General features: G+C 40.8%; 1 protein-coding gene across 23 annotated transcripts in view; it reads right to left on the bottom strand.

The window, feature by feature from the left end:
* Positions 1-12,069, bottom strand: part of TACC2 (transforming acidic coiled-coil containing protein 2) — a 219,665-nt gene that overhangs the window by 88,011 nt on the left and 119,585 nt on the right. The window contains exon 1 of one of the 23 annotated variants that reach the window (XM_078391179.1): positions 4,873-5,068. The exons of the other annotated variants lie outside the window; for them this stretch is intronic. Within the exon in view, the coding sequence (XP_078247305.1) occupies positions 4,873-4,904 (32 nt within the window). The 5' untranslated portion in view covers positions 4,905-5,068. Of the gene's footprint in view, positions 1-4,872; positions 5,069-12,069 lie in introns of those variants that run through there. 23 annotated transcript variants of the gene reach the window in all.

The raw sequence follows: 12,069 nt of genomic DNA, 5'->3' as shown, positions 1-12,069 counted from the left end.
CTTATGTAGTCATGATTTTTGCCTTTGTAACTTTCAGCTGCAATTCTACTTTGGCACTTATCTCTTTCATGTTCCCTAATAGTTGTTTCAAGTCATTGATGCTTTCTGCCAGTAAGATGATGTCATCTGTATATCTTTAATTATAGATGTGTTTTTTTCCACCCATTTTCACTCTTCCTTCATCTGAATCCAGTCCTGCTTTCCACATGATACGTTCTGCATACGGACTGAATGGATAAGGGGATAAAATGCACCCTTGTCTGACACCTTTGGCTACAGGAAACCATTCTGTTTCTCCACATTCTGTCCTAACAGTAGCTTCTTGTCCACAATGCAAATTATGCATCAGGACAACCAAGTGCTGACTCACACCTATTTCATTCAGAACAACCCATATTTTAACATGATCTACATCACTGGTTCTTAACCTTGGGTTACTCAGGAGTTTTGGACTGCAACTCCCAGAAGCCTTCACCACCAGCTGTCCTGACTGGGGTTTCTGGGAGTTGCAGTTCAAAAGCATCCAAGTAACAAAGGTTAAGAACCACTGGTCTACATAGTCTATAAAACATAGACTGATCTTCTGAAATTCTTTACTGCTTTCCAGTAGCCAATGGATATTAGTTAAAGACTAGATGGGTGGGATACAAGTATGATAAATAAATAAATAAATAAATAAATAAATAAATAAATAAATAAATAAATAAATAAATAAATAAATAAATAAATAAATAAATAAATAAATAAATAAATAAATAAATAAATAAATAAAATTTGCAATGTGATCTTGAGTGCCTCTTCCTTTTCAATATCCAGCTTGATTTTTCACTCAGGCATTTTTTTACTCCATATAAGATAAAGCCTTTCTTGCAACACTTTGACCATCACTTTTCTTGCATGAGAAATTAAAGTAATGGTCCTGCATTTATTGCAGTGCTTGGCATCTCCTTTCTTACAGACTTCTATACCTGATGGTAAAGAATTATAACAAAATTAACACTCCCATACCATTAATACTGGTGTGATTTCACTGCCAAAGAATAGTCATAATCATGCCTGGTTTTTACACATTTGAGAGCATAGCAAATGTCTTTGCCCATGGCTATTCTTTAAAAATAGATATTTCTTTGGCTGCCAATGGCAAAATACAACATAGTAGTCTTCTCTGTTTTTACTGTACTTCTAACATACCCCTTGAAGTGCCTCATGTCTGCCCAGCACAGGGCCTGTTTTGCCCAAGGGGAAGCTACCTTTTAAGGTCAGACTTTTGAGCAGCAGTCAGAAGGGAATTAAAAGTCTTTGCTGTAGCCTAGAAATCATGAGCAAATAATGCTGCAGGTTAGGGAGAAGGCAATGGAACTAGTCTCGAGTGTGAAAAGGTTTTATTACATTGTTACAACAAAGAGGGAACTTGGATGACCCATCCTTTGATAGGATGCATTCATCAATCCTACAACATGTTGCACCTTTCTATCACAGACAGTTTGCAAGTCTGGTTGCCGCTTGCTTTCTTAGCCATTTAATTGCCAATAAACTGCTGTGGTTGATCTTATCAGGGAACAATTTCATTATAGTTTAATCTGGTCAGTGGGTTCCTCTCCACCCACTGAATACAGCACTCTCATTTAATAGCTCTCTGTAGAATTCATCCGCTTTTACTCCTCTCAGAATTTTACAGTGTAATATGAGCTAAAAACCATCTACATCCTGTAAGTTTCTCGTTTCCAAGAACTGTTGCCCTGGTTTTTAAAACGGATATAACAAGATAAATTAAACATAAAAAAAACAGTAAATTCTCCCAGCACATTTACTGATCAAACTCCACTTCTTCATTCTAATAGATTTTACATTATAATTCCAAACATTACTTTCTGAAATAAAAGATTTCTCATGATGAAGCTAAATAATGCAAGACTTTCTCTTCTGGTGTTTTCTTCCTTTGTCTATCTTTCCGTTCTTCTTTCTTGTGGGCAATCAAAACAGCAATCAAATCTGTATCAGCTCTGGGATTAGAATCTAGCCTGACAATACTAGGTTCAAGTACATGCCTTATACATGTATTGGGCCTCTCCAATCCAAGTGTGACATTTGTTTCAAAAGCATTTTCAGCTTCCATTATACCATCAGTTTCCAGAATTTGCATCGTGGTATGTCCCTGGATCCTTCTGTTGACCTCCTACGACAAGGATACTTAGCACTGAAGCTTCCTAGCTCATTCTTTTCCCATCTGCTTCCTTCCCTGCTGTCAAATGTGCCCACATCCAGTAATCCTGGTCTCTGTCTTCCACTCTGCTGATGGCTCTTTATACCTCTCCCTGTGCCACTGCTTTACCTTTTAATAAAAGTGGTGTGAGGGAGTGCTTTAGCAGAAAATCACCTGCCCTGCATTAGAGAATATAGCTGCTAGATTGTTCTAAACAGAAAAATTAAAAGGGGCAGATCTGGGGCTGGAAAGGAAAGTGTGTACACACACACACACACATACACACACACACACACACACGGGGAAGGGAGAAGAAGAGTTTGAAGAGGGGCAATAAAGGGACCATGGGAAATTACCCCAAAACCACACTTAGTACCTATTCATACCAATATAAAGGTTGATGTCACCTAGATAGGAGGAAAAGAGAACTAAGAAATTGAGGGACCAATCATTTTTAGGACAAACACCCAGCTGGATGGGCCCATATGTGTCCCCCCCCCCCACATACTCTGTATTCCTCATGTTAAACATCCAAAAATGTCACTCTAAGAAAAATTGTGTGAGTCAGATGAAACTCCGATCCAGTCCATCACTTTACTCACATAGTGGCCAATCAGTTGCCTGTGGACAGCCAGCCAACAAACCATGAGTGCAACTGTCTCAAATTCCACACCAACTGGTATTCAGAAGTGGCTTGCCCCTTGTACAAGAGTTGATAGACAGCTAACTATCAAGAATAGCAAGTGATGCTCCTAACGTCCACAAAGCCATCTAATCATTTTAGATATTCATGTTTGCAGCCACCATCACTACATCTTGTGGCACTGGATTCCAGTTTAAGCCCACACTTAAAGCACCTCCTCCTATCTGTCTAAGATCTCCCACCGGTCACTTCAATTGATGATCCCAAGTGGTACTATTATAAGGGAGAAAATAATCTTCCTATATATTTGTCCACACCATGCATGCTTTTACCCGCTCCTGTGATGCTTTCCTATCCTTACTTTTTCTCCTACCTTTTCTTTTTCTCTCTCTTTAAGCTCGTTTTGCTAAGTGACCTTTTCTCAGATGTGAGTTTCTCCAGTCCCTTCATAGTTTTCACTCTTTTTCCCTACAACTTTCCTAGCTCTCCACAACATCCTTGGTTCTCTATTCCTGTTTTGTTTTGTTTTTTTAAAGATTCAGTGACCAAGATTGTACACAATATTTCAGATATGGGCACAATGAAATCCCATTGCTGGGCACAGTAAATTGCACTAGAGTAGGCCTGCTGAGCCAGTGAGGATTTCTTGAGTCAACTCATCTGTATGTTCTAGTGTAGCTTACCACACTAAGCAACAAGCTTTCAGCCCATATTTGTATTCACAGTCATAGGCACAAAAATTAGAATCCATAATTAACCTATGGCAGTTTAATGAAAGGAAATAAGGAACCTTCTGCTCCCCCACTGCTTCCCCCATGCACCCATTCTGGGTGGCTAGAGGGTATTAAACCTCCACTACCACATACATTCAGTAGGGGACGTGGTGGCGCTGCGAGGGGATGTGGTGGCGCTGCGGGTTAAACCACAGAAGCCTCTGTGCTGTAAGGTCTATAGATCTGCAGTCGTAAGATCGAATCCACGAGACGGAGTGAGCGCCCGTCACTTGTCCCAGCTCCCGCCAACCTAGCGGTTTGAAAGCAGCAAATGCAAGTAGATAAACAGGGACCACCTCGGTGGGAAGGTAACAGCGTTCCATGTCTAAGTCGCACTGGCCATGTGACCATGGAAGATTGTCTTTGGACAAATGCTGACTCTATGGCTTGGAAACGGGGATGAGCACCGTCCCCTAGAGTCGAACACGACTGGACAAATTGTCAAGGGGAACCTTTACCTTTACCACATACAACTGAGACATATTTTGCACACACACTCTCTGGGACAGAAACATATTACAATTATCAGCCAATATGAAGCTTATTTTCTGCATTTTTCAGATATTTTAAATGTGGAAAGAACCATTCCTTGAGGACAATCTGCCAAAGGTTGTCCAAATCTAGTTTTCACACGATCCTATAGCAAATCCCAGCTATGGTGGCAATATCTGTATTTTCAGCCACAGGCAAACAAGTTAGTTTATCTGTAACAACTTAGTGCAAAAGGACTCAAGGCATCCTACATTAAAGGTGTAACACCACTGAGGCGGGGTGAGCAATTTGGATCAGCACTATGATGCCCAGGGACCTTTTGTCTCCTGTGCCTAAGTGCCAAGGATCACCCCATTCAACTCCTATTTCTCCTTGTTTCTCCTTTTCTTCCATCTCACCGCATTACTTCTCTCCAGCTTTGTATGTCTGGTTTTTATACTATACACTCTTCCCATTTTTACCATTTGGATTTTTCAGTCCCACTTAACTTCTTAGGCTCTGTCTTTCTCCTAGATTCATGTCTAAATTACACTGATTACTTCTCAGTCCTGAAAGTATTATTTTAAATAAAAGAACCATGGGAGAATCATAAGCACTGCATGAAGAATATGGAATAGGATTCTTGAAATTTCACAATTTTGCATTTACGTAATAACCTTATGCTCCTGCCTCCACATACTCCTAATGGTATATTCTCATATGATACATTCTCCTATTAACTGTACTAAAGCAAATTCCAAACCCATATTCAATTGTCTCACCCTCCTGATGACATTTCATGCATGTCCTCCATTTCTGTTTTGAAAATGTAGTTCTTCCAGATATGTCTTGATCTTGTAATGGCTATAATAAATTACACTTCTGGGAGCCTGTAAGTCAAGAAACTCATTGATCAGTTTTTTCTTGAGCCCCACTGGATAATGATTGTCTGTTCTCTACAGAGGCCAAAAGGAAATCCTTTTTAAAACCATATCAGAACGTTTTCTTTTTAGGAAGCAGGCAGAGAAGGGTGTAGCTTTTATCTGTTTGCACAACTGCCTACAACACTGAATTATCTTTGCCATAGAACTAGTCAAGCAATTTGTTTGTTTAAGATAAGGAGAAGGGAACGATCCTTAAGAGGTCCTTGACAATTTGTCAGTTAATTCCCTGTGCCTGGCATGAACCTGCCCTTTTCCTACAGTAAGAAGCATATGTCAGCTATTTTTCAGCTTACACTTAAAAAACAACAGCACACACACACACACACACACACACACACACACACACACAAAGTATGCATTGCTTGCAATTTTTCCCATCTGCTAAAGACAGACATTCTCCTCCAATAAATCACATTTAATTGAGATAGGTAGGAGATCCCATTTGACTGCAATGCAATAAAGAAACCATTGGCAACATAGGTATCGGTCTCTAGAGAAGAAAGCTCAGGATTATTTCAACATAAATATACCTGTAAGACTTAGAATATCACAGCTTGGGAAGGAAGGAAGGAAGGAAGGAAGGAAGGAAGGAAGGAAGGAAGGAAGGAAGGAAGGAAGGAAGGAAGGAAGGAAGGAAGGCCTGCATTGAGTTTGATGCTTGCGCATTCATAAATGAGGTATCCTGGTATATCAGAATGTGAACTGATAAATTCAAGGGCAAAAGGAGTTGGAGAAAAGCATTCTGAACAATGTGCTTCAAGCAGATATATTTTAAACAGTGCATTTTCCCTCAACAAAAAAATGCTACAATGGAAGGTTATATTTCTTTTCCAAAGACTACATTTGATTGCTCTGGAAATGAAAAAAAAAAAGATTTGGGCTGTTAGGTCTAGATCTTCAAAGGGCTCCTATATCTTTAAGACATGACATTTTGAGCTCTATTCATCTGAACACATTTAGGGCTACAGGGGTGGCTAAACCTGGGCATACACGCAAGGTCTGTGCCTGAATGTCCAATGCACCCAGAAACTATACAAACCTTTGCACAGTGAGCATGAAAGTCTGAAGCAAGTTCTGCATTGCATTTGGCTCAATGTGCTTAATGCGTTTCTATGATGGGAACCCTAGCCCTATATGTGTTCTGCTGAATGCCTGAATAGAGCTTGCATCTTATGCCTTGCAGAAATGGGAAATGACATGCACCTGGCAATTCTATGTAACATACTTTTATAAAATGGTGAAAATATTCTGGAAGGTAGAAGAGGTGGAGCTGGCTATTATCTCTACAAACACATGGTCCTGACACCAAATCTGCATCAGAAAAGTTATGAGAACAATGGGCGGAGAGGTGCTTTGAGCCTACTGGCTTTCTCCTCTCAATGTCTAGGGCTGTTTCTGACCTTTGTTTGGTCTATCTTGAGTTGGGGGAGATTCAAACACAATTGTGCAGTACACCACTGCAGGTAAGACAACAGAGAGCACATCTAGCATTGCCTCTCACCCCTCAATGCCCCCTCAGCGTGAGGAGAGACAAGATGAGAACCTCCTGTTCTTAATAGGCTCTATCTTAGCAACACATTCCAATACATGCTTAGTAAAAGGTAAGCACATTCTGTCTGATTGTCCTACATCTCTCAGGAATTCTCAGTACCACTGACCATCCTTCTAAGACATCTAGCTGAAGTGAGACTGTTTTAGGATGGTTCTGGTCCTTTCTGGAGGAGCATTTCTGGGTAGTAGTCTTAGGCCACTTCTGTTTGAAACACTGACCACTGGCCAAGGCACCCCACAAAACTCTGTGCTGTTTAACATTAATTCTGCTTTTTAATATCTACATCAGAGTACAACTGGAGGATGTCCAGGATTCTGGGGTATCAGAACAGTAATATAAATCATAAAGTCATGAAACAGTGAAGTTGGAAGGGGCCTAAAAAGCCATCAAGTCCAACCCCCTGCTCAAGGCAGGAATACAAATCAAAGGATATCTGCCAGGTGGATGTCTATGTTTCTCTTTAATGCCTCCAGTACTGGAGCACTCACCACCTCTGAAGATAATTGGTTCCACTGTCTAACTGTTCTAATAGTTAAGACGTTTTTCCTGATATTCATCAGAAAGCTAGCATCCTGTAACTTGAGCCCATTCTTGCGTGTCCTGCTGTCTGGGATGATTGAGAACAGATCCTGCCCTCCTCTGTACGACAGCATTTCAAGTATTTGAAAAGTGTTACACTACTCTGTCTTCTTTTTTCAAAGCTAAACATGCCCATTTCTTTCAGTCTTTCCTCATAGGACTTGGGCTTTCAGACCCCTGATCATCCTTGTTTCCCCCTTCTGAACTTGTTCCAATTTGTTAGCATCCTTCTTGAAGTGTGGTGTTGAGAACTGGAAAACAATACTCAAGGTGAGGCCTAACCAGTGCTGAATAGAGGGGAACTAGTGCCTCACGGGATTTGGAAACTATACATCTGTTAATGCAGTCTAAAATAGCATTAGCCTTTTTGGCAGCCATGCCACACTACTGACTCAAATTCAGCTTGTGACCTATGGATAAATCCAAGATCTTTTTCACTTGTAGTATTGCTCAGCCAGGTATCCCCCATTTTGCAACTGCTAAAGACAGTACTTTGCACTTTTTCCTGCTGAATTTCATTCTGTTGTTTTCAGCCCAGTGCTCCAGCCTATTAAGATAATTTTTAATTTTGTTTCTGTCTTCCAAGGTACCAACGATTCCACCTCATTTTGTGTCATCCACAAATTTGACAACCATTCCCTGCACTCTCTCTCCAAGTCATTAATAAAAATATTGAAGAGCACCGGGCCCAGGACTGAGCTTTGGGTTACCCCACTAGTTATCTCCTCCCAGCTAGAGAAGGACCCATTAATCATCACCCTCTGAGTACCATTCTGTAGCCAGTTGTGTATCCACCTGACACTTGATCTATTCAGCCCATACCTAGTTAGCGTGCTAATCAGGATATCATGGGACACATTGTCAAAAGCTTTGCTGAAGTCAAGATATACTATGTCTATAGCAATCCCTCTGTCTATCAGGGAGGTTATCTGATACAAAAAATGAGATCAGTTTAGTCTGGCTGGATTTGTTCTTGACAAATCTGTGTTGGCTTCTAGTTATTACTGACTTCGTCTTCACTTCCATTTTAAGAAAGCTATTTTGAAGCAATGGCAGGCACCAGAGATAGCTATGGATGAAACAAAACAAAATGAAGTTTAAGTCACACAAGAGAAGGGATGTCACTAATCAACAGAAATACAGATGATTAAATTGGCATCTGACATGTTTTAACCTGGTTTTCATTAAATTTGAAAACCTTGGTTGCATTCCTCTACCCTGTTTCCCTGAAAATAAGACTTATCCTGAAAATAAGCCCTAGTACGATTTTTCAGGATGCTTGTAATATAAGTCATACCCCCCAAAAAAAGCCCTAGTTAAGTCAAAGCCCGCCCTCCACCCTTGTGCAGCAACCAGACGAAGATGATGTGACTGTATTTGAATAAACGTAGATTGTACATGGGGAAAAAAAGCATCCCCTGAAAATAAGCCCTAATGCGTTTTTGGAGCAAAAATTAATATAAGACCCTGTCTTATTTTCAGGGAAACAGGGCATTTACTCTGTATTTACTACTTGTATATTGGAAGCAGAACTGCCTTAACTATGATTCTTTTCAGTGGGGATGTCATGCTTAACTATAGTTGGTGCAAACCATGGTTTACAAAAACAACCCAAAATATCTTCAAATTACATTCAATATTCAATAAAGAACTGCAGCTAGAATAACTAACCAATGTACAATACAAAGCTCCTAATTCTCTCCATTGCCTGGATAAATCTCTGTCATAAAACAAACACAATCAAAAGAGATTCATCTTGATGGCAGAACGACAAGAATCGCAACAATAGACCAATGAATAATCATCTATCTCTAAAATATGCTGCACATCTGCTGAAGTCTCTTAAGAGATGAGAGGAAATAACCAAGCTATATTTAGACTAAGTATCAGTGTGTAAAGAAGAAAAAAACACTCATCAGGAGCATACTTAAAACTGTTTAACTACTTGTTCTCCATCTCTTTGCAAAGCCTGAATTCAAGGACAATTTGTTAACAGCAAACATTCAAAAGTACTGTAATAATGATCACATAGCTCTTCAGAATTTGTTTATTATTTTGAGTTCTAGGTTGACTTTCCACTTAGACTTTCTGCTCCCTGGACTACTCTCCAAAGACCAGAATTTTCAAATGGAAAAGGCTAAAAACTTTAACAACAGAAATTTCATAGAATCATAGAAAAATAGAATTGAAAGGGGCCTATAAGGCCATCAAGTCCAACCTTCTGCTCAGTGCAGGAATCCAAATCAAAGTACATCTGACAGACGTCTAACTTTCGTTTGAATGACTCCAGTGTTGTGATGCTCACCACCTCCTGATGTAATTTGTTCCATCATCCTACTGCTCTAACTGTTAAGAATTGTTTCCTGATATTCAGCCAAAATCTGGCTTCCTGTAACTGGAGCCCATTATTACACATTCTGCACTCTGGAAAGATTAAGAACAGACACTGTCTGTCCTCTGTATGACAAACTTTAAAATATCTGAAGAGTGCTTTCAAGAATTTGTAAGAGAATTCCTAATTTGCACTCCTTCAAAAGAGTTATATATTCCACTAGTAACTCTGATTTGACCTTAGCCGAGTTAACTTCCTCAGATATCAAAAGCACTTGTACCTTTGGCGCAGGTCCAGCCCTCCAGATGATGCTGCACTCCCTTGCGTTTTTCTCCACTTGTTCTACTGGCCAGGACTAATGGCAATCACAGTCCAACAACATCTGGAGGCCCACACCTGCTCAGGCTCTAGAGGCCACCGCGCTGAAGCAAGAGGACACCTGTTCGCTATCTAATGACACCCTTTCCCACATCTTACTACTATTGTATTCACTTCTCAGACTTCTTTGCCACAGCCATTTCAATCTACATATACACCCAGAAAAGTCCGAACACAGTTTTTCTAGAGAGAAAATGAATCTGTAGCCACACAACACTAGTGACAGTAGTTCTTCAGAAAATTATCCCAGTCAGTCACCAGACACCATTCTGGTGACAGGATATTCAGTAAAGCCAGGAACACTGCAGGAACCTAGAAGCTGCAAGCAGCTGTTGCTAGACGGTGTCTGCCACAAGAGTCACGCATGGCCCCTGATTCTCTTCCAATGAAGACGGATAGTATGCAGCCTGTGGGCAACGTGTGCACTCACAGAAACCTCACAAGGCCTCCAAATTATTTGGCTCAAGAAGTCCCATTGTGTCCTCCAGGTAGTGGAGGGGGCATTTCTATCATGTTTTGAGGGGCCTCTAGCACCCCTATATTCCACATGTCTTTTTTTTTAAATTGGTCCCTTAACGGCATAGGAGGAGCTTTTCATTTAAATAAAAAACCCACACACATTTGTATACATATTTTTTTGAGGCCTTCTGGGACTGGGTGTGGCCCTTCAAAATCCAGGGATGGATGGATACAATTGCCCAACTTCTAGACACTGCCCACCTCTGTTTAGACTAATTTGAGAGGAAACAGCCCAGACCTCAATGGCAAAGCCTTACCTTTTTTTAAATCCATGTTATTATGACCTTGTCAGAAGAGGAATGCTTTGAAAAGACCAAGGCATACTGTACACTGACAACCAGATGATCACCCGATGCTCAGGCTAAACAGAAAATATGGTTCAACAATTTTGTATTTCTTGTGAATCTCTGCGAACATATCATTGGCCTTGGTCAGAAAAATAAAGATGACTGTTCCTCTGATTCAGCACAATACTATCTGTATATTATACACAGACCATGACATTGTGCCTTCCCTCTCAGCGCAGATAGTGTGTAGTTCCTGATTCCTTAAGTAACGGGTAGGGCCCTTTCACTTATATCCCACCTTTTCTCTAATGAGCTCAAGGGAAAGTACAGTGGTACCTCGCTTAACGAGCGCACCGTATAACAACGAAATCGCATAGCGATCCGTTTTTTTGGATTGCTAATGCGATCGCTTACCGATGGGCCCTATGGCCGAAAATCGCTTTATGAAGATCGGTAAGCGTTTCGCTTACCGATCTTCGCAAAACGAAGCCCTGACGATCAGCTGTTCGGCGGACAAAATGGCCGCCAGAAGCTCCGTAATGGCCGCGCGCAGCGTTTTCGCGTCCTACCCTCGCTTAACGAGGGCGCGAAAATGGCTGCCGGCCATAGGAAACCTCGCTGAACAGTGAGTAAAGGAGCCTTTTGGAATGCATTAAACGATGTTTAATGCGTTCCAATGGCTTTCCCTGTCCCGTTCAGCGATGTTTCGCTATAGCGAAGGTTAATCCGGAACGGATTAACCTCGCTATGCGAGGCACCACTGTATGTAACTCTCCTCTTCAATTCATCCTCATAGCAAGGCAAGTCAGGCTCAGAATGCATGACTGTGCCAAGATCACTGTGTGAAGGTCATGGCCATGTGAGAATCTGAACTCAGATTTCCCATGTCCTCTTCTACTTCTCTAATCCTTTTGAAAGAGACATCCCTTAAGGAGATAAGAGGGAGGGCTTGTAGAGAAAGGGCCTTTTCGGCAGCTGCCCCCAGACTATGGAATGCCCTCCCAACTGAGATTCATCTAGCGCTGACACTGATGACATTTCGGCGCCAGGTCAAAACCTTCCTGTTCCAGAAGGCTTTTAACTGAAATAATATCAGCTGTGGGTATGATGGCAATTTTTAGAATATATATTTTAATTGCATTTTAATTATTTTGCCCTTTTATTTTGCCTTTTTATTGTATTTTAAATGCTGTAAGCCGCCCAGAGACCTTCGGGTAGTGTGGGCAGCATATAAGTTAAATAAATAAATAAATAAATAAATAAATAAATAAATAAATAAATAAATAAATAAATAATCCAGGCATGAGCAAAATCTAGCCTTGGAACCACCGGTGTCCTCCAAGGACTTTTTGCACCCTTCGCTCCACATAATCCCACACCACCATGGG

The sequence above is a fragment of the Pogona vitticeps genome, chromosome 3, assembly GCF_051106095.1.
Source record: "Pogona vitticeps strain Pit_001003342236 chromosome 3, PviZW2.1, whole genome shotgun sequence".
In the NCBI taxonomy this organism is placed as follows: Eukaryota; Metazoa; Chordata; class Lepidosauria; order Squamata; family Agamidae; genus Pogona; species Pogona vitticeps.
Note: the sequence above shows the minus strand (reverse complement) of the source record. Positions and strands in the feature narration are given on the sequence as shown.